The 24,462-nt window shown below is 37.5% G+C and overlaps 1 protein-coding gene across 2 annotated transcripts in view; it reads right to left on the reverse strand.

Moving 5' to 3' along the window:
* LOC116728442 (transcription factor COE1-A-like) overlaps positions 1-24,462 on the reverse strand; it is a 100,007-nt gene that overhangs the window by 15,697 nt on the left and 59,848 nt on the right. For both annotated transcript variants that reach the window (XM_032576564.1, XM_032576563.1), the window contains exons 7-11: positions 16,987-17,068; positions 15,985-16,126; positions 14,944-15,077; positions 12,170-12,296; positions 1,515-1,603 (exon numbers count right to left, since the gene is read on the reverse strand). In XM_032576564.1, coding sequence (XP_032432455.1) covers positions 1,515-1,603; positions 12,170-12,296; positions 14,944-15,077; positions 15,985-16,126; positions 16,987-17,068 — 574 coding nt within the window. The remainder of the gene's footprint in view (positions 1-1,514; positions 1,604-12,169; positions 12,297-14,943; positions 15,078-15,984; positions 16,127-16,986; positions 17,069-24,462) is intronic.

Below are 24,462 nucleotides of genomic sequence, written 5' to 3' on the forward strand. Positions count from 1 at the left end.
CTTTCTAATACCTTCACAGAACTTGGAACAAAATCTATCAGGAGGAAAAAAACATCTAAAAGCATAACTGGTATAACTGGGTCCAGTTATAGTCATCATTCAAACACGGGGAAAACCTGATCCCTGATCGATTTTTGTATTTACAGCAGCATGACTATTCTCATTCTGGCTTTGCCTGGAAATATCTTGGGTGACATCATGTTGCTCAAAATAAAATTCACAATGGGAGAAAAAAAACATGAACCAGAAGGATATTTCACAAATGTAAGAACAAAATGCATTGTGGGTGAATCTAAACAATATACACATTTATTTATTTGCCTTGTTGCTGCTGCTGAAACAAACAGTCATAAAGTTTCATGGGGGTAATTACTTTCTTAAACTGGAATATGTTGTTTTGGATTATGTTTATTTCTCAGTAAGGGGCCAGTTTGATAACTTGACTGGAAAGTATGATCATGTTTTCTAAGAGTGCTTACTCTGTGCACAACAATGGGGTTGCTTCTTCTCTCTAACTACTAATATATAAACATTTAAACGCAAGAAAAATTGGCAGAACTGATAGAGATGTTTTACTTTTTCTGACCTTGAGTTTTAATTTCATACCCTGAAGGAAAGGAGAGCCCCATCAGCGAGAAAAACAAACCCTGGCCACGTATATATAAATAAAAAATCAGTAAGAACATAGGGTTTACATTTCTGCAGATGCAGAAACATTTACAGTATTGTTTTTACAGACCGTTTTGGTGTGTTCTGTGTTGCACACATTCCCACAATCATGATGTACGCTGTGTGCAATTGATAACACATGTGGACGGATGCAGGGTGTTGGCACGACTGTGTTGACATCAGAGCATCAACACATCATCACATCATGACCAGCGCCCATTATTTCATGATGTCACACCAAAGACAGCCTTTCTTGGTCCAACTCCAAAACAAAAAGGAGTCATTCAGCAGCAGCTGTTTCAGGAGACCGCCAAGTCGCCCCTCCACCTCTCCCAAAAATTCAAATTTCAATCAGGTTACCGAGCCCTCACATGAAAACAGCCACACCACGAGGAGAGTCCTCCTGCATGTACAGATCACGATGGCAGAGTCTGGTATCAAAGCACAGCTCATCGTTTGTTGTTAATTATTTATATCTGCTGATCTTCTCAACACTTTGTTTGAATTTCAGCCAAAGAAAATATCTGGAAAAGAATCAATCGCTCTGTTTTTATGAAGCTCTAACCCTAACCCTTATTCTATCCCTACCCTAACTGAGAGTTCATCTAGAGGTAAACGTAAAACCCACTTGAGATTTGAAAACACATATTTTGCTTAGCAAAATAAAAAGAGACACAAAAATATCTTTGGAAGTTTTCTGTCCTATATGTTAATCTCAGCAGGTTTTTCTTTGAATGCAAAGCTTTCTAATTCAAATATTTCCTTTTGTAGAGTCATACTTTTCTTAATAAGTTTTCTTTTTTATCTTAACTTTGGAAAAAGATCAAGCTAAAAACTTTTGCTACCTTTGGAAGCCTTTCAGGGTCCCCAGGGTGCCGAGGGATAACCTTCTGAAGTCTCTGAAAACCATAGTCAATGGTTGGTTCATTCAGTGCTGCAGAAAAGAGAGGAATAGAAAGAGGATGAGTAAAATAAACTTAACGGAGATGACATTAATAGTCCATGCTTTTCTCTGATATTATATTTCATGTAAGGGCAGATATGTAGGATTTTCCATGATGACTCCAGCAGTTTGAAAATTAAAAGCATTTTTTTTGCGCTTCCTCATTATAACTGTGCAAACCCCCAAAACATTTATGTTTTCTTCTGAACAGAAAAACCGAAGTAATGGTTTTATTAAGTCCATAGTGCAAACTTGACAACAAACAATTGCTCTTTATATATCCATAGGATTTCCAGTAAGACTACTTTTACTTCACAGCAGGTTTTACTCAAATTATATTTAATACTTCATAATAACAAGCAGACTTATCACGTTCAGCTGCAGAAGAAAGTAAAGATCTCTGCAGAATAAAAGTCACTCAAATCAGTACTGTCAATTTGCTAGTTTCAGTGTCAAATTATTTTTGCAACACATGTGACACATGTGTACTTAAAGTGCAACACTTTAAAAAACTTAAAGTGTTGCAAGTGCAGCACAACAAAGATTAAATACAAGAAACAATAATAAAATAGCTTCTAAAGCAATAAACCAGAATCTGGGAAATAAAATACCTGGAAAATTGCTTGAAACAGACAAGAAAAGCAGTGATATTACTTAAAATACAAAATAAAATGCAAGACAGAGACAATAAAATGAATATAAAACAAAAATAAAAAGAAAAAAGAAAGAGGGCTTTATAAAGTTGTATACAACTTGATACCAACCATTCTAGGCACATTTTGCCAAGAAATGTGTAAAATAATCTGAACGTGATGAAAGAAAAGTATGAATAATTATTTACAGTTCAGGATGTGAGACAAAGGATCTCAGTTTGGCAATATTTGTTAAATGAGAAAAACAGGAATTTGACATTTGCATCCAAAGTGAAACTTGAGTTAAAAGTTGAGCCAAGATTCCTAACAAGAGTTTGCCAAAGTACACAGAGGTACAAGATGCTCATTTGTCATCGTTCCAGTGCAATGTTAAGTATTTCAGTTTGTTCTTCATTTAATACAAAAAAACTGTCTCCCATCCAATGTTTAACTGTCTAAACTCTTTGCCAAAGTGTGGAGCTTAGAAATATCACTAGCTCAAAGAGAGGTGTAGAGCTGCATATCATCTGCCCAACAGTGATTAGAGAGAGATGTATTCAAAAGCTGACACAATAAACCCAAAGAGCAATACAAATACAAAAAGTCACTGGAGGCCATTTTAAAGCTTCACGTTTCCACATGTATTAAAGATTGGATTTGGACAGCATTCAAAACAACCACCTGTTAGGGAACACATATATTGCATATATAGATTTTTGCTTTCCAAATATAGCTTCCTGATGCAACTGTAAATAATAGCGCTGACTGTGAAATGTATACAGTATGCCCAGAGAGGAAAGCAGAGGACATGTAACAATGTGATCCCATCAAGTAAACCTTTTTACATGGATCAAAGACTTTTTCCAAAAACATGATAGCTTTCAAGTGGTTCATTAAAAGCTCTTCATTCTCGCTGCTTGTCAGAATAAAAATAATTTCCATTAGCTGTCCACCATTGGTCCTTGTTGTGTTGAAAAACTTTGCACCAATTTTCAGAGGCAAAAAATGTCACAATGCAGTATTTCACAAACAGCCTTTGTGTATTACACATGGTTAAATATGGAAATTAAGTTTAGCTGGTTAAACATCAGTCATCAGTGTGATTATAAAGCTTTCTGATCTCAGTTTCAAAATGTTACATGTTGCACTTTTAACGCTGCTCTTGCTGGTGTTTAGCCCAGCTGTGCTAATTAACACACACAATCCAAACATCTGCAGGAGTCAGCAGGGGGGAATCAGACTAGTGAGGAGAAACAATCACTTCTCTTTTTGTTTCAAAATACCCCACTGACACCGGAAGGTGTTTGTATTTCTGGGCTGAACTGAAAAATGGTGAACCTTGCTAATGTATTTATGTATTTCTTCTAACTTATAGAAGAAGTGGGTTAGAGAAGTGGGCATGTGTTTTTATATTTAAATCTGTGAGTCATTTGCTGAAGAAAAGACATCTAAAAATGATTAATCATGTTAAAGCAGGTTGAGGCAGGTTCTTTATTTTGGATGAAACAATTTCCTGTTTTTCTCAAGCTGAGCATTAAGGCATAGAAATAAACTGGAAATAAACGTCATTTATGGAAGTCAGCCCAAAAAAAAGGCGCAAGGTATTTGGAGTCTCGTTTTGATCAAGATATACTTCCAACAACATCAAAACAAAATGGCTCAACAATAAAGTCCAGTTTTCTCTTTTAACTACTCACCATCTCCAACTCTTGCCCTTCACAATAAGAGTCTTTATTCTGCTGTGAAACGTCAGTGTGCGCCACACAACAAGTGAAAAAACCGAAAGACGCCTTCAAATCATCTAAATTGTTATAGTGAGACCCTTTCTGGCTTGTCAAACAACAATGTTACACTTGCAAGCTTGCAAGAAATTAAGAAATGTACAACTCACTGACAAACTAATTAATTTTCATTAATAAATGTTTCTTTAAAATATAAAAGTAAAAAATAAATGGGAATAATTTTAGTGTTTACCCAATGCTATTCTTAATATAACAGCGTTACGCTCATTTTTTAATCCAAGCCTCAGATAAAACACAAAGAAGAAACATCCAACCAGAAAAAAAACTATACTGCTCACAAGAACAAGCAAGAAAAATTAATACTATAAAAAATTTCAAGAAGCCCCCTTCTCATCTGATTACAATCGATCTTTGGTCTGCAGGATTTTCAGGACCTTTTGAGTGTCACTGGACAAAGTAAAAGTTAAGAAATCCAAAATTTCTGTGCTTTTAACTAATACTCTAAGGTGATTTTTTTTCAAGGATGCAAAGCTGGACGTTTTGTCATGTAAATCATGCTTTGCCTGCTTTTGTTTTTAAATAATACCTGGATTTTCTTTCACACCTCCTCTTGCTCTCCTAAGAACTGTGACTCCTAAATTGAGTGCAGGAACCTCACTCCATCCTCCTGAATGTTTGTTGTGCTGAATGATGAGACATTTTTTATTGCATTGAATCAAAAATACAATACATGTGGTAACTTCAAATGGTTGAGTTGAGTCGGGGTGAAGCCACTTCTCCATCAAATTCTCAAACAACCAGGTTTAGGACTACTTTTCTTTAATGCTACACCAAGAATCCAGGTATTTTCCACCTAAATCACACTACAGAGGTTTTGTTACATAAATAAATGAACAGAACAAAGCTTCCAAATTTAAAAAAAATCTTTTTAGATGACGTCAGAATCAGCTGGGATTAAGTGCAAGCAACTAAATAGATTTTATATATACATATAGATATAGGTATACTAAAAAGCTTCAAACTGGTAGTGTCAAAAACATCTGTATGATAATTTCAGTACAGATACAATCAGAAGAGGTTTTAAAGAACACTTAGGGCCCCTTTAATGCTCCAATTACTCTCATCCAAAGTCTTTATCCAATCAATATGTCAATCAAAGAGAGCTCTGAAAGCTCTGTCCGTCAGGATAGCATCAAAATGTAAGGATTTGAGCAGTATTTTTGTACTTTTTCAGTTATTGACAAATGCTGAGCTTATGTCATCACCACATTGTTGAACCCTGAAAGTTCAGCAATAGGCGAGGTGGAGGTAGGAAGTTATGCTGGATTAACATGGACTTGTGGGAACCAAAGGGGTGTGTTTGCGTACATGAAGTCCAAGAGTGCAGCTGCGGCGGTGATGTTTGGTACTTTCCACAGCAAGCACTGATAAATTACTTGCAGATGAATGTCCTTTGCTTGTTGTGCAACTTCTTTTAGCATGTGTGTTTTAGATATGTCTGTGTTATTCACACATCACACCCAAGTCTCTGGTTTCTGTTACGTTCTCAACCACCTAATTTGTTCGCAACATTACTTTATAAATCATGAGCTTCGGTCCAGATGTTAAGCTGTTGTGGACAGCATTTCTATGTGCTTTGGGCACATTAGGATTTTGTGATTTATTGATGGTAATTATGTGGACATGAATTAGAGGTAGAAAAGGGTGGGTCTGCGTAGGAAGAAAAAAGACTAACATGAGGGAAAAGAAGAACAGAAAATGCAGATTTAACCAAGAGGAACAACCTTCTAATTTAATCTTAATATAGAAACCTTAAGATAATGCAATCTCTGTCTTGGTATGAAGTTGTCACTTAATTTGAAAGCATTCTTTCAGAATGAGGAGCCAGAATCAAGTATATTACTCTGTTGAACTAGGTTCTGAATGGACCACTGGGTGGCTTGCTTGGTAGAGCAGGTGCACAGTGTGCATATAGTCGTTCTGGGTTTGATGTCTGTCCTGTCCCTTTCATTAGTGATCCACAAACACTAATTTGCTGAACCCAAAAAACCTTAGGTTGTCAGAGACATTTCAACAATCAATAAAATGCTGATACTGTCTTCACCTTTTCTCTGCTTTTTGTCTTCTTGCTTTAGTTCACCATGTTGTTTTCTGACATGTTGCATCCTAAAATACATTATTGTATTTTCTTGAATTTTGTTGTTCTCTTGGTTTTAATGAACTGCATGACATGTGAACACTCTGACTTATTTAGATACGTCAAACCCTGCAAAAACTTTGTTTTATTGTACTGAATGTTGATTGTTTTAAACATAACCATCCAGATTATTTTGTTTTAATTAAAGAGAGCAGTGTTTCTGACAGAAACAGACCAGGAGAGAGTGATGCGAGTTAGAGAAGAAGGTGTGGAAAGGAGTAAAGAGGAAGAACTTTGGTAGAAAGACAAAAACAAGATAGAAAAAGAGCATGCAGTCATGGTTGAGGGAAAACAAAAAATTAGAAAAACAGCTGCCTAACAGTCGGCGGGATATCAACTGTCAGAACCAACTGCCAGTGTCAGATCCTCTCTCTGAGCATCTCTGGAGACGTTTAACCGATGCCAGCACTAATATGGCACACACAAACACACAGACATAGAGATAAGCGCATACATCACAGCGCAGCTCAGATTAGTTGTGATGATTTAAGCATCTCAGACTGTCTCATTAATAATGGAACAATGTTTCTTTAAGAACAAAATGATGTGTGAATGTTTGCCTGCGTGGATTTAAAATTAATTCATAACTTTTCCCACAAACTTTAATGTTTTTGATGAGGATTTTATACGGTAGAGCAACACAAAGTGGCCAAGAATTGTGAAGTAGAGGGAAAAGACACATGTGCTATGCCTTTATATTTAACCCTCTTTATTTTGATACCCCAAAATAAAATCCCTCAGTCTTCTTAATTACAAAGCAGACTCCACCTGTGTGCTATTTAATCTCAATTCACAGATGCTCTGAAGGTCTCAGAGGTTTGCTGGAGAATATTCAGGAGCAAACAGCATCATGAAGACCAAGAGACACTGAGGACAGGTCAAGGAGAAATTTGGGGAGAAAGTTTTAATCACTGTTAGTTTATAAAACAATATTTATAACATATTGAACAAACCAAGACGTGGCAATCCAACTAATTTAATTACACAATAAGAACAATAATCAGCAGCCAAGAGGCCCATGGTTAAAAAAAACAAAACAAAACAAAACAAATGCCAAAACCACATAAAGCTGTAACTGTAGTTAAAGGTGGTTCTGCAAAATATTAACTCATGAGGGCTGGCTACACATGCGCACCATACTTTTCAGATATTCATCTTTGAGGAAATGCCTTATTTGTCTATGACATAGATCATGATCAAGGTATGAATGCTCATGCAAAGCACTGACTGCAGACTTAGGGTTATATTCCACCCAAGGATTTGTACAAAAACAGAATCAGTATCAGATCAGCAGAAGTTGTCGAGTTCATTAAGTATCAGTTTTAAAAAGTGCAAGTAAAGCCACCAAAGGCATTCTGTCCATTAAAATCCTAACCCATGTACCCTAAACACTTATTGTACTCCCCCCAAGTTTTAATGAGCAGTGCTTACTTTCCAGATTTGGACAAACGAAAAGCAGATGTTTTTCAGAGTAAAATTTATTGTTTTGTTTAGCAAGAACTGCTCTGGCAGAACACATAAAATCAGTCATAAGTATGTTGTCGTGGCACATTGTTCACAAAAACACAACATAAACACTTCATCAGAGCGAATGACACTGAAACCTGAACCTGTCTCATCTCACTAATTCTGCCTCCCTGCTGCTCCCCTGAAACCTTCTCAGCACGAATCCCTCCAGCTCTGCTTTACCTCCCCCATCATCCCTGTCTTCTGCTTCATCTCCTCCCTCCTCCTCCTCACTAACTACACCTTCTGCCACTTTCACCCATCCATCCGCTCAGCCATCACTCCTCCACCTCCTCCTCCTTCAGCCTTGTTCTTTCCCTCAGAGTCCAGAGCCGCCATCAGATCAATACTCATAGAAGTTTCATGAGGACAGACCATCCAGTGTTGCTCCACCATGAAATGTGAACGGAGGAGAGAGAGAAAATAAAGAATTGAATAATAGCAAAGAAAGGTGAAATCTGAAATATTTTGCGATCAGCTTCAATACAATTGTGTTTTTCTCATCATCTTTTGGGAGTACTGAAACAAAGGAATCCACAGATGGGGGAAAAAGGGAGGGAAAAGGCAAAGGCTAAAACTGGGTGGGTGAAAGGACAAAGAGGACTGATGTAAAAAGAGCAGAAGGAGGAGGAGGAGGAAACGAAGAGGAGGTGTGGTGATATTGATTCTCTGGCCAGCCAGCAGTTCAATACCACTGAATTATTGCTTCATTCTTCCCCTTATGAGATGAGATCTCTTTCTCCTGAGCTCACCGTCTCTACGCAGTTGTACATGTGTGTATCTGCATGCGTGTACCACTGTACTGTATGTGTGATCTACTTATGAGGGGATCAATACTTTACAATCTGGTTTTAAAAGTCCATATGTCTTTCTGGCACTGCATCTCTTTTACTACACTTCAGCTTCTTATTGTCTCCCTTTGAGACAGCAAAAGTGAGACTCAAATGTTTGAAAAAGAGAAAGAAAGTCAATTTTTTCCCAAAGTTTGATATGCTTTGCTCAAAGTTTCCTGTCCACGACCCAGCTTTAGATTTCCTATCGGGGCTCTGTTTCCTTTATCTGTGTTAATGTTGGCAAGTGTAAGCATTTATTGATTGTCACTTTGCACCGTTGAGTGTGTTTACAGCAGTGTGTGATGTGGAGAATGTTCATTTTTCCCATCAGGCGGATGAAGCAGCCATACGGCACCATATTTACGTGTGTGTGCGTGTGTGTGGACTGTTTCGATGTGGTAGGCCATCTGTTAACCAGACTACTCACCATCTTTCTCTCGTATCAGTCTGATTTACAATTACTTTCAACTCCTGCCCCTGTTTGAAAGTGTGTGTGGTAAGTTGTGTAAGACAAGACCCTGCTAGTATGGCGATCAGGGTTGCTTTTCACATGTGTGTGTGACCGTGAGCATGTTAAATCACACCCACAGGCAACCACAGCAAGAGTACTGAAAAACCACAAGTAGCCAATCAGCTTTCACTGCCAGGGCCTTCCTGAGACAAGTCAACCTTGAGGCGGGGTCATGCAACCGTAGTAACGGATCGTGTTTCCTGGGTCGCATGTTGAACCGATCAGCCAATCGCCAGGTCACCAGGGGTCACCCCTGTCCAATAGGAAAAGGAGTTGGATGCCAGACGGACCAATTACCTGCTGGTTAGCCCCAGGATTGGTCTAAAAATGTTTTAGAAGAATAACACTAAAGCAGGCACACATGCAAGTTTTGAGAAAGCACCGTTTAAAACCATTTCACACTGCCAGCAAAACAAAAATTACAGCATCATCCAACTGAAACATTGTTTCAGTTCTGCTCCATCTCTGGAATCACTGCTAGTATTTAGTATAGACAAGTGGTGGATCTACAGAACCCTCTACAAAAACACAACCCTTAGTGAAGACAATACATACAAATATATACAAAAACACGGAAATAAATGGCTCTTTATGCTACTCAATGATTCTTACTTTTCTTATTATTCTCCTCACTTCTTTGTGGTAAGATCCTGACTTATGAAGAACGAGAAACAACCTCTATTCCTGAAGGGTACAATGTCTTGTTGTTCCCTTTTTGTAGAGCAGCTAAGATAAATTAGCCTCTATTGTATGTCTCATAGTTATACCTCCAAGAAACAAAAGGTAAAGATACAATTAGGCCCAAAATTTGGCAGATTTTGATTTAAAATTATATTCAAGGACCAAGAACTTTGTTTCTGATTTGAAATGACTCAGTTATAATAAAGCAAATTTAGGATCAACTGTTATTTATACATAAATAAATACAGAAATTATTTATACCATTCTTAATAAATAAGGGATACATCTTTCTCAGCATAACATTAGTCAGACCTAATAAAGTTCTGAACAGGATTTTGCATTTTTTTCAATACAAAGGCACAGAACCTTCTTGCTTTAAATGTGTTATTTATACACATTTGTATTTAAACAAGTTTTATCACAAGTATTTGGCCTCATCATAAGCACAATTGTTTCAGTATGTAAAGCTTTCCCAATCAAGTCTTGGGGTAAATTGTAAACAAACCTTCAACGTGTTTCCAGAAACTCAACTGGATGTTAGCATGGACAAGAACTGCAGGAGATTTATAATGCAGGAAATGAAACGGCAACAGAATTTGTGGGACAGAGCTTTAAAACCTTAGCTTGGTATGAAAAATATTTTAGAACCACAACGGTTCAAGTTCACACAGTTTTTAAGAGGGACAATGTATCAAACTGTCATTGCAGCATCACTGTATGCAATACAGCAATCCCATAAGACTGCCTACATTCAATATTTGGCTGTCTATAATATATTACATACCATGCATTAATATTCTGTGTGCAGGTAATATATTTAGCCCGTTAAATGGAATTTCACTGCCTCCAATGCCAAAATCCAGTATAAGTTTTACTGAAATGTCAAAAAAGGAACTGGAAGTTTGACAACAAATCTGGGTCAATCACAAATCACATTGTCTTTGCAACATTAAACAAGAAAATTCCATCTGAATGTTTTCCAAATATTGCACATCCCTAAAGTCTCATTGTTAATTTGATTTGTTTAAAGTTATAAAGTTTAAAACCACTGAATTTGTGACTTAGGTCTGACATGTGGCTTGGTTTTCTAAAAAAATCTCTGTATTACTTAAAGTTTAACAGGTCTCTCATGATTTGTTTTTTTGTCATACTTTGTGCACAACATTAGACAAACCCTAACTCATGAGATAGGGTTAGTCTAGAAACAACCCTAGAAACAAAAAGAATATTAATGTGTCATCACAACATTAATACTGTATTTGATACACATTTCAGTTTTTCTACCTTTGCCATATGAATTACTTGCTATGTGTTTTCAGAATGTATATTATCTATATTATGATCACTGGTTATTATAAACCAAACCAAGACAATCAATTTAAAATACGCTGAGAAATTGGCCTCAGACTGGAATGGCCGCTAACAGCACGAAGGCTAATAAAAATGACTTACTCAGTGCTGTTCTGATAATTTCTTATAATATAGTTCTTAAACTAAGAACAGAACAGGATAAAATGTGGATCGGCAGGACAAAACTTTACAAAAACAAAAGATCGAAAATCAGCCACAATGTTGAGCTCAGTTGATCTTTATAATCAACAGAAAAAATAAACAATGAAAACGAGAATGTCAGGAATATAGTTTGAAAATAAATATTATTTCTTCCAAATTTTACACAAGAAAGCAGACTATTTATTGTGGAACTAATGCCATTACTACTTAACACGTCATCCTTATTGATCAGGTTTAAATCCTTATCTTCAGCTAATAGATGGAGTCATTAAATTTCCACTGCCTCAAAGTGTTTATACAGCAGCAAATACTTCCTTTCTCCCCCTTGTTGACGTCATCATTATGGTGTGTTGGAGCCATGTTGAGCAGCGGATCAATACCAGACATAACATCACCTCCATTCATTTCCAGGTATACGTTTAAAAAAGACCAACACACACATGCTTTCTTCCTCCCCTTCCCCGTCTTCACTCAGTTCAGCAGGAAAACACTCATTCACAGTGAACAATCCACTCAGAAGTCACACACTCCTTTTCAACATTGTATGCAGTTTGTGGATGCTGCATGTGTGTGTTGGCGTGTGGGGGTGTGTGTGTTAGTAAACTGGGTGTTCTGGATGATTTCACTAATAGTTTCAGCATGCAGGCATATAAAGAGCAGACTGTTTAATTGTAGCTGGTTTTTAACGAGCCTCTGATTATGGCAACATTCTAACGAGTGTGGGTCGTTAATGTTGACTAATCTGCAGTCATTAGTTCAACACTGTCTGGCCTGAGAGTGAACTGCAGCTCAGAGATGGCATTCACACACACACATACGAAGGCATTTTCTCAAATACAAACGCAAGCTCGCATTTCCAAAAAGCAACTCCTTTTCTAGAAGCTAAACGTCATTCGGTCAGCAGCCTTTGCAAAAGTGCTTGTACTGTCTTCTTTGGACTTACCGGTGTATATGAATCTTCCTGGTGTGCCTTTGCAGAACTGTTTGGACTTGTAAGATAGAGTGACCTCTACGACCCCAGGGATGTGTCTGGGAGGTGTCTGCACCCGAATGGCATGTGGCGTAATCAGCTGCAGGACAAGGAAAAAAAGAGTCAGTGAACAAAGACCAAATCTGAACATCAACATTTCAAATCTCGAATTTTAAGTGTTTGAGTCCTGGATGACTGAAACTGACAAAGACAAATTTGTTTAAATGCCTCCTTTGCAATGTTACCACTACGGTTATCAAAGCTTCACTAGGATGTTTCCAATTAACAGAATAACCCTATTTATACTGGAGGTTTCTGAACCATCAGCTTCAGTCTCGCCTAAACGAAGAAAACACCATCTGTGTTTTCATGGGCTTATCGGTGGCATTAGAGGATGCAGGTATGAACACTGCTGAGTCTGCCATCTTGCACAGGAAATATTGTATGAAACAAGTCTCTTTGCACAGATTTTGATGAGCATCTTAGGGGGGAATCTTTTGGGAATCCAAAATCTTTTCCCATCTTTGCCAAATACTGTATGATGCATTAGTTTTCTTTTTGGTAGAGTAAAAACTACATCTAGCATTTAATCAGCAATGTGAATAACTTAACTTCCCTCAGTCTGTAAGCAACCACCCTATATGTGCAATTTGGAGGTGTAAACGTTTCTACTGATGTGGGAGCTTTGTTTACGAGGGTCCCAGTTCATACTGTTCTCTTTGTAATGGGAATGAGTGTGGCTTTGTTTCACTGATGTAGAGATGTTGGATCTTTTGAGTGGCTTTGTGAAATTCTTTCAGTTGTAGCCAGAACATGGGCAGCACAGGATGTCCAGCTGCTTTGCTTCCAACAGCGTTACAATCATTTGTTGGGGGGCACTGCAAGCCTGGTCAAAGCGTGAGAACATCGTCATGTGGGCAGCCCTGTTGTAAAGTCTCAGATGACACCAAATGCATGAGCCACACATCATTTACAATTTACAATTCATTTATAAGCAGGCAGGTGCCAGGACCCTGATATTCTGCTACCACAATATTGAATCTCTACAATATCACCCCGAAGGTTTTGAGATCAAATTAGTCTTAAACTTTCATATTCAAATCAAGAGGACTAATTTCTTGGTTTGCCTCAAAAGATCTCTTCAAGACCCTACGGAAGCCATTGTTGCTCTGGCTTATTTTGTTTTTAGAAAGAGGCACATGTGTATGCAATATAAATAAAACATAAACTGTACAAAAATGATCTTGATTAAATAAAAAAATGACCTGAACAGCTTCTGCACGTCATCCTGGAAGGAAAACCATTCCTGTATAAGGGGTTCTGTGCCTGTGTGATACTTGATGTACTGTATATATTTTAGTAGTTGTGTTGCAATTGCACCACCAAAATGCCTGCTGGCAGCCAGGTTTCCACTAAACTAATGATTTTGTTGCATCCTAAAAACTAACTTAAAAAGTAGGCAAGAAAGTGTGGCTGGTGGGCCATGTGTTAATTAATGTAATAATGGTAGAAATTTGGACAGTTTTTTAAAGTGATTATTATTATTTTAGGTCAAGAAGTCACTGACAAAAATTAAAACTTCTTAAAACAGAAAGTGTTTGGCACAAAATAAGGTATTTATTTTTTAATGACCATGTTTTTTGCATTCATTTTGATTTAACTATAGATTGGCGGGTGCATTAAGCTTTGAGGCACTTCAAATTGAACACCAAACAGTTTCAGCCCTAATGCAGAAGAATGATGCAAATGTGGTTGACAATTGTTTCCTTTTTTACTATTTTAGTTTTAATCAATACAGGTGAAAAAGACATACAGATTTAATGTAAAAGTATTTTCAACTTTTGTGGCCCAGTAGAACTTCCAGCTTGAAGATTTTTGCTCATGTGACAAAAGCTAAAATATTCGAAAGGGAATAGAAAAGTCGAGTGCAGTCACAAACTCAGTGAGAAATCTACAGGTAGGAAACAGATGAATAAAAACTGGCAAATGTGCAATAATATCCCACACACTGATGTAGCCCAACTGTGTTTTCCTGCCTCGGAATCAATAACCAGGTTGAGTGCAAATGAAACATTCGTCTGCCAAAAATCCCTTTGAATACCGCCTGAGGAACGCTCAGAGAGCTGAGTCAGTTTGAACTGAGACTCTGTACACATGTTGGTGTGCAAGTGCAGCTCTCAACACTGTAAACAAACCCCTTAGCCCTTAATAGACACACACATATGCACCCCCACACACACACATTCCTGTATGTACACACACACAACTGTACAGAGACACTGTTGTTGTTGGACGGCAGCCACGGTCACTCGGCGCACACCGTGAGTGGAGTCAGAAGACAAATAAACATTTTGTAGAGGAGTGGGGAAAACTGTGATAGTGAGCTCTATGTGTGTGTGGGTGTGTGTGTGTGTGTGTGGGTGTGTGTGTGTGAGTATTCAGCCGATGGCTATCAACATGTACTGATTTGATCAGTGCTCTGAAATAAAGAGGGAGACGGAGCACGGGTGAGGAAGGTAGAGAGGGGCGGTGGTCTCTGGTTGGTAGGGACTCATTAGAGAGGTAAACATCATTTAGAGAAACATTAACACACACACACACGCTCTCTCTCTCTCTCTCGATCACACACAATTAAGAGCCAGACGATGGAGAAAAGCATGCATTCACATTAAATTACTTCCAACAGAGCAATGACTGGAACTCACAGCTAAAAGGCTGAAACAACGCAGACAGAATGATGAACTGACCTCACTCCAAACCAGCATGGTACCAAAGATAACTTGGAGCCCGTCAAAGAAGTTGTCTCCTATAATGATGACTGTAGCGCCCCCTGTAGTCCACCCCTCGCTGGGACTGATGGCCTTAATGCAGGGAGCTGCTCCTGGAGGGAAAACATTTCAAACAATGAAACATCATTTGATCTAACAAGCTTCTGAAAATAAATAGTTGTAAAATTGTTTCACTTTTATGAAAAACATTTTACTCCTCATTACAGAGCATAATGCATAAAAAATAAGAGATAGAAACCTTTTGAACAGCCTTTAATTTTAACACAGCAAGCAATGGTGGTTTTTAATGTTTTCATCAACCAATACAGATTTAAGCCAGTTCCGAATTCACTTTAAGAACTATATTATAAGAAGTTGCTCTATATACAAGTCCGTGTGTTGAAAAATCTGCTCAACCAGAATGTTTAATAAAATTATTCTTTAATTATCTGTTTTGTCATCAATCATGTGGATTCATTTGGATAAAACGTAAACATTTTATAAATGTCCAAGGCGGTGTGGACAAGACCTAGAGTCCTTGTTTATCCAAAAGTTTGACTGACATGAGATTTTAGCTGATATAAAAACGCTCACAGATGGTTCAACGTGCATCATATTACTTCAAACAGAACAGATACAGTCAGCTTGATGTAGCTTTAATTCGGACTATTGTTAATTCAAGCATATTTGATCTAATTCCAAAGGATAACAGCAAAAGTCTGCCTGTCTGTCAAAAACCAGCTCTCACTAATGTAAGTGTGCGATTAACAGCATTCAGCAGAATTACAACAGCTCTGAGTCTGGGTTTGTTCATGAGAAAAAGTGTATAATGATATTAGACTAGAAACACACACATGCACATACAGCAGCACACCATGCACTGTGTGTGCTGTAAGTTGGATTAGCCAGATGGAGGGGCAGGAATCACCTGATAGGATTAAACCATCAACCATCTGGCGGCCATGCTGCTCACACACACACTCGTGCACCCCCGCAAACACACACACAGGCTGGTGTTACCGTGTTCTAGGTAAGATGGGGTTCCCTCCACGGGGTCGAGTCTGCGGGCCCGCCGACCGTGTTTTGAGTTGTTGTGGACAAACATATTGTCAGAAACTGCCAGGACATGTCCCTCCACGCTCACCGTAGTTGACACAACCACCTAAGGAAAAGCAGGGGGTGGGATGAGGAGATAAAAGAGCAGGGGATCATAAAGGGAGCAAGGAAAAAATATATAGGAGAGAGGAAAGAGGTGAGAAGTGAGGAGAGGAAAAAAAAAGAGAACATTGAAAGTCAACAGATTGTCGCAAAGAAGAGTTTAAAGCATTAAGCTGTGAAAAGCTCCTTAAATGTAACCAGTTATCACTGCTATTACCATCACTCTCAGTACACACTAAGTCACTGTGGCTGCAGGTTTGTGTATGTGTGTTCATGATGGGTCCAGCCTTTAATTATCTCCCAGGGAAACAGAACTGTCTTTTTCTAGTTCCACTACAATAGAGCTGCACAATTAGAGGTGCAGATACAGTCACACACTTGCTACTGTTTGACTCTGCCTGGTCTGTCTCACTCCCCTACACACACACACACACACACACAACCTCCCTCTCACACACACAAATGTACATGGTAATAAATCTATCAGTATCTTCTGGGCATCGCATATATCCACTCAACCCCAAGTGGTGTCTTCCTGATTGTGTTGCAGCCATGAAGATAAGGAAATAATAATGACTGCACTGTCTTAAATCTTACCCACAACCCCTCACCTCATTTCTTTATCCTACTCCCCACCCCCTCCCTTCTGTCTCCCTGATTTGTGGGTATATTTATGTTATGACTAGTCAGGGGTCAGGAACTCAAGCTTCCTGTAAAGGCACTGATAGCTTATTTACTTACACACATTCCTGCGCTTATGTGTTGTGACAGCCATAAATTTATGTATATTAGTATGTGTTATGTCCATTGTAAACAAGGCAGGGAGGGCAAAAAAAGCCAGACAAAGACAAAGAAGGCTTGTACCTGGAACCTTCTCATGTCTCTTGGGTTCCCAGCGTTCTTTAAACAGTTCTGGTTGCACTTGAGGAAAAATTTAAGGAAAAATCTGTTGAGACAAAAAAGGTAAAAGCGCAAAATTTGCTTAACAGTGAAGAAAAACAACGTTATTTTTCACTTAAGGATCACAATCTCAAACATATGCAAAGAAGGAAAAAGAGAGAGAATGAAATATTTTTTTTTTTAGTTCCTGGAACCGAGAATGAATCTCCTTGTGAAATTTACTTTGTTTTAGTTCTTATATCTACAGGAGCTACTTTGAAATGGCAAATAAAGACATTGGTTGATGGCTTAAAAGAAAATGAAAAGGAGCAAATCTGAGGAAAATCTAGAAAAAATACATGACATGAGAAAGTTCAAGTTTGAGAACATTTTACATTCAAGTTTTATGAGTGTAAAAGCACAAAATCTGTGAAAAGGCTTGTTTCACTAAAACAAGCTTCCTGCTCTCCTTACTTTTTATTACATTTATACATATATAAGCCTATAGTTGCTGAATAATTCTGAGTATAACCACAGTTTCCTGCAAAACTATAAAAACCAGTTAAACTCTCTAACATTTTGTTAATAATTTCTACCATTATTTTATTTGGATTTTTAGATGAGAGACAGATTTGAGATTTTTTGTGAAAAGCAAATTAATAATTGCTTTTCCCAGTTTTTATTTTCTCACAAATATACATCCAAAAAGTGTGTTGTGCATATAGGCTGTTGAAGATGTAACTTGCGCTACAAACCTCTCTTTTGTTTCGCTGTTTGTTTTGATGGATTTTTAAATTCACTATTACATCAGAACGGACAAAGATCTCATGACATATCTCAAAGTTTTTACACTGAAGGTGATCCCTACATATTAACTCTGCTCTACAGACATGAAACATGTACACTTGGGTAACTTTGGCCATTTAAAATAGAACCACATGTTCATGAATCTGTTTTACAGAGTTAATCAAACTCACAGATGGTGGTGGACAATGTGAACCAGCTGGCCACCTTGGCAGAAGCATCAATACACACATCTCCATGTTCAAGCAACAATAATCACAGAAATATTTACACTGAATTCAAACACATTTTGAGTGTATAGTCAGTCTTTACCATGCATCACAATTAGGTATTTTCTAACATCTATGGAGGATATTAAATAATGACCCACAACAAAAGCATAAGAAGATGTCAAGCAAAACGTGAATATGACGAAACAATAAATTAATATGTTAGGCTTCACTGCAACTAGGATTGCACTTTTACTCTATTATTTGGGGTTCCATAAAATTTTTTTCAACTTTTAAGATTTTAATATTTCTGTAACATCTCCATTCCCTCGTGACCGAGCCCAGTGCTTTAACGTTATAAATATGACAGCCTTTGTGTTGGACCGACAGGATAAAGCAGAGGTGTGCGATCATGTGCATGTGCAAACATGCACTCAGCTTGTATGTGTGTGACGGTGCAGCGAAGCTCAGTGGCAGGTCCGGGTGTAAAACTCTGCATTAACGAGCTCAGGCTTCGTTAGAACAGCAGCACTGGGATCCTGAATGCCTAATTATACTGACCCCTCACCCCTGGGTGACAGCCTATCACAGCGGAGGACAGCCACGATGACCCCAGCTGACCTCTCACTGTCTAGTCCTCCTCACAACACTAGCATGGCGTTAACATGGCCACCTCGGCTGACCCTTCTATTGTAGATCTGTGTGTAAAAGAAGGCGACTGGGACGCTTGCACACTCACTAGCTCATGTTTCTAATACACGCTAGAATAGGAGCAGTAGGAAAAGTTCAGCTCTAGGAGAAAGTCTTCTGCTTGAGGTACTTACAGTAAATATGAACTAAAATGTCGAACATAGTAGTAAAAAAAAAACTTGATAACATAATAAAAAAAAACACTAATACATTTTCTCTTGACATGATCATCATGTCCTAGGATCTACAAAAACAAAAACAACTACAGTTGGAATTTTCCACATTTATCTATAATACCAATTTTAGCACTGGTTTTGGTACTACTTTGGTTTTTAAATAACTAGTGAAAACTTACCTACAGCTGACAGTAACAGGATGTATGAAAACCCCAGAAAGCCAAACAGTTTGATGACTGTTTACAGCAAAGTGTTCTTCATGCAGCCTTTAATTTGCCAAAAACCAGAGCACCTTCTTTCAAATATGTCAACTTTTGCACAGGACTTCACATGTCTTTCTTTTGAATGAGAAAGTCATTGTTTTCACTTTTCCATAAAGGCCAGATACGTATGTGAACTGAGACCAATAATTTCCCTGTTGACATAGCGTTCCACCTGAGCTGTGAAAATCTTCAGCTACTACAGAAATAACGCTGGCCTCTTGGCTGCTTCTCTAAATAACAATCTGCTTGTCTCAGTTTCGGTGGATGGCCATGTCTTGATTTGTTTCTTTCTATGTTAAGACAATGGATTGCAACGTGCTTTATGAGACGTTTCAAGCTCGAGATATTATTTTACAACCTAGCCATGTATTATTCTCCTTCCCAACTTTATCCCTGACTTGTCTACTGTGTTTCTTGACCTCATGATGCAGTTTGTTTATTAATGTTCTCTAATGAACCTTGTTTTACTAGAGCAAGTGCAAGAACAATGCATAGCCTGGCAGGCTTTTAACATGCACTACAAAACATCTACTTGAGCCATTAACATGGGGTAACACAAAAAAAGTAAATTCCAGTGTTAGTTAAAGCCTACATGAGGATTTACAGAAGTGTGTGAATGAGACCTTAATATTGTGATTATCTGTTGTGTCTCTGATCAAAATCTTGATTTTTTTTATTGGCATGCTGGTTTTAGGAGCTTATTGCTGCCAGAAACAAACTTTGAGGTTTCCATAGAACTTAAGCCTTACATTCAATCTGCAGGAGCCATAATTGTGTTGTTATGTTGATATACTATATGCCAACATACCTACATAGTATGGTTATGTTGTAAGGTTTCAATGTCTTTCAACTCTTTCCCTTACTGGTATATTTACCGTTTGTGCATCAAAAGGTAAATGATTTTTGCAGAATGGTAGAGATAGGCTTCAATTAAAATATTGCTGAAATAATACAAAAATCTGGTGAAATTTCTATTGCAAAACAAATTCATAATCCAAATTATTTATCACTGGTTACCAATCTACTCAACTCAACTCATGGGCGACTCAACTCGCCCGTGAGTGTTTTCGCTCATTGATATTGGGCTATGTCCTTTAGATCTTAATCCATTGTAAGGGTATCCCTTTTCCTTATCCACTTGACCCCAGATGGCCCAATCAACTGTGCTATAAAAAGGCCATACAGTGACAACCATTCAGACACACACAGACACTTTGTGTGAATTGATTAGCTGGTCCAGTCCCTGGTCGTTAAGAGGCTCCCAATTAAAAGAGGCAATTATGAGAGTCTGGCTGATGAAGGGGGAGGAGAGTTCAGTCCCCATTTATCTTGTGGCTCACTCCTCCACCCCGTCGCCCCATCATGTTCAAGTGATAACAGCGCTGTTGACCTTTGGTATATTGTGAGTACCACACTCTGAGAGCTGACCCAGGACCAGTCCAACTGGACAAAAACACACACAGCCCATCTGCTCAGAACCGAGTGAAGCACAGGTATCTATGATTCAAGAAAAATAATTATTTGGCTCTCATGGATGTTGTGATTGTAAGTTAAACAATTGTTTAATTGTATAAAGAAAGAAGGGAAAAAAGAAGGAAAAAATACCAAATACGTTCAATACATGAACAAACTTTGCATAACAGCATAAAAACATGGGAGATAATTAAAAATAAAACACCGTAGCGTACAGTTATGTTTTCAATCCTGATTTAACAGTTTCTGGACATCCCAGGTTGTCAGACCATCAACATTATTTAAATTGTACCTTTTGGCAAATAAGGAATATTTTAGAAGAGATTTCAGTTTTGTGAAGTTTTTAATACAAAGCCTGTACACCACAGAAGTCTGTGTGTAAAACTCATCTGCTCACTGAGGAGTAGATTTAGTAATGCAAACTTTGCCAAAGTCTTCATTGTCTCGAACTGACAGACAGTGTTGATTATGGGATTCTTTAAGCACTTGACCAATAGTCTCTAATATTTCCACTCAAATAGAGAAACAACAACAGTTGCCTTCACAATAAAATAAATTTTTAGAAACTAAAAGCATCATGTTCAGATTTATTGTAGAACATATGCATGTCTAAGATATCTAAGGAATCAACTGCTTGTTATATTATTGTGATCCTTTCACAAATTGCTGGTTACTTCTGAGGTCTGGTAACCACTGTTTTGTCGGCTGTATCCATTTTGTCCTGATAATAAAATCACCTGTGCTGCTGTTATAGAGTCCGTTAGCTGTAGAAATGTAGCAAACAACAACTGGATGCTGTTTTCTCATCCTGTTAGCCTTGGTGTATCGGTGCACAGCACAGAAACATCCATTATTCAGAGGCTGAGATGGCAATTATGGCTCAGAGCACAACTGACATTAATATTTAATATGTAGGACTAACACAGACCTGAGAGAGAGAAAGAGACAGAGCGAGGGATACACAGTAAGGAGGAAGTGTAAGAATATATGGAGTGTGTGAAGGAGAAACAAGGATTATGGAAGTTTGTTTTGACCATGCTGCTGTCTTTTAAGCAGTTACAATACCAAGAAGGCAGTGGCGAAATGCAGGGGGAATTCCAGCTCAGTTACTTAAAAAAAAGAAAAAAAGGTGTGAGTGTCTAAGACTGGATGTGTACGTATGTCCGCTTAATTCCCTAAAGACCTGCTACTTTACTGAGCCAGGAATAACAATCCTGCGTTGGAAGAGAAAAATCTCTCGAAAACCGACACACACACACACACACACACACAGAGGCGTCATTCTGGTGAGGTGCTGGTGACAGGTGGAGAAATTGCAGAGAGTCAGTTTGTGCAGACAAACTGAACAACAGATCAGTGCTTTAGCTGTTCCTGCCTCCTCTGTCTCTCTGCTGTCTCCCTGTTTTTTTTTTAAATGTCTTTTTTCACCTACCTGCCAAGTTTCTTGGCAAATCTTTCAGACAGAATGATGATTTTGTCTTCTACGAGGTGTTTGTGTGATATAACCTCCTAGTTTCTCTGTGTTTGTAGTAGCTGCCATTGCCAGGATTAATAGCTGATTAAACCTTTTAAAACAAAGTTGAAACAATCCCACTGAATGCATATTATTGTGATATTACATACTTCTTCTCATTTGTCATCTCAAATAGCAAATTCATCTAAAGTGTGTAGTCCGCGTTTTCCTCTCCATTTGTTGATCCATCAGAGATTAACTTCCTGTTTCCTGTTTACACTGAAAGTTTGTTGTTGTATAATGTGATGACATCAGATAAGCCTTGTGTCTCCTATACTAAAAGAAAAACAGAGTTATGAAATGCCATAATGACTTGTGTTTACAATAGGACTGTAATAACGTATTGCTTCCTGTGGGAGAGGTACTTTTTCTTTGCTCTTTAACTGTGTTGTTTAAAAGAATTGTTTTTGCCAGTTACATATATGAATATGTTATTGTTGTTGTTTTAGATGATCCAGCCATGATTTAAGAATAAAGATGACAACTGCAGATAGAAAAGAAAAGTAACACTAATTCAGAGAAAGAGGTTGGTTCAGACACGTTTGGAAATAAGATGCTCTTGAAACTACACAATTAATTTTTGTTGAATTTGGGTTTGAAACTAGGTTTGATTTTCTTTTTATGCTTGAAATAACTAAAGAAAAAAACTGGTCTGTTTTTTTAACATTTCATGACCGCCTAATTTTCCAAAAATTATGTAAATTTATAGAGAACAAGTAAATGAAATAATAAAAATATGTATCATATCAAACATATATTATGCTTACTTTAAAAATATGATAGTATCATTAACATGAAAAAGATTATAATATTGATACATATATTTATTAAAATACTAGCAGTAATGAATAATAGCATGATATAAATAAAAACTAAATAAAGACTAAAACTCAAGACAATTTTCTTTTCTCTTCACTGGTGATTTTTAGTTTTTGTTATTTTGGATATTTAAAACAAAAAACTAACTAAATAAATATTTGCTCCATTTTTGACCGTAAACGAGAAAAATATTTTAGAATTTAAAACTAACAAGAAAAACTTGGAGAGACTGAAGATGAATTAATTGTACTTCTGTTTTTGATACTTCACACAAACTGTGGTAACAAAGGTGATCCATCCTACAACCTAAATGCTGCGATGACGACCTGACTTGTGATGACTGAGTAAATATTCATTCCTGTGACAGAAATGCCAAATAAGGGCCACCTTTGCACAGTCTGATGCCTGGCTTCAATGAAAAATTTTGGCTTTAGCATCACTTCCGCCTTCTAAAACCTTTTCTGCTTCTCTGACTAAAACCTCATTAAATGCAGTATATTAGTGGCTTATGCAGACCACTTTTATAATTACCTAATGTCTGTTGTTGTCCAAGTATTTCCTTTTGATCTTTTATTGATTTTCATGTTCAGAGATCTTAAAATGAACTCCGTATATCTGATAAATTTTAAAATTTTTTGTTCAGTTAAGTAAAACCCAATATTTCCAGAGTATAATGACTTAGTAACAAAAAGTCACAGAAAATTAACAGTGTAAAACAAAATACAAATGTATACATATCAAAAAGGATTTGACAATCGCTTTAAATAAAAACTCTTTCACACTGTGAGGCAATTACAACTCCATTTTCCAATTAAATTTATGCATCAGTAACCCCAAAAACTTGAGCAAGAGAGCACTAAGGCGTGCTTTCACTTGGATTCCAACTCTGCTGACTAAGCTCAACATGCAATTTTAGATGGTGTCATGAAAAAGTAATTCCCTCTTTCAGATTTGCTTTGTTTTTGCCTTTTGTCACACTTTAATATTTCAGACCATCATTTTCAGATAAACATATCCTCCTCAAATGCAAAGCTCTGATTTTGCGTAATTAGGGTAAAAGGTACTTACTTTATATATATTTTTCTGATTGAACTTCAACCTGACCAATCAACTAACAGAAGGAGGAGTTGACTAATTTTCTGAGCTGTTTTAGAACTGGAGTCTGCCTATGGATGTATTTCAGCAATGGCAGCAGAGGAAGTGAACACAGCGTGTGCTTCCAAATATTGAGTAACTAAAGTTTGAATGATGAGAATGTATAAGACATTTTGTTGCCGGCAAAGATGTCATTGCCATGCTTGAGAGTGTGCAGTCTTACTATTGCTGCAGGATTATTATGGGATCAGATAAGGTTGAGAGTTTTGCAACCTCTAATCACTTCAACTAGTGAAATGTTACATAATTTCAAAACATCACTACAGAGACAACTTATTCAGCTTGATGATGACATCGTGTGGATTATCCTTTTAGTTTGTTGAATATTAAACTAAATTAAATGTGATCAAATGTCATTA

The sequence above is a fragment of the Xiphophorus hellerii genome, chromosome 11 (genome assembly GCF_003331165.1).
Source record: "Xiphophorus hellerii strain 12219 chromosome 11, Xiphophorus_hellerii-4.1, whole genome shotgun sequence".
NCBI lineage: Eukaryota > Metazoa > Chordata > Actinopteri > Cyprinodontiformes > Poeciliidae > Xiphophorus > Xiphophorus hellerii.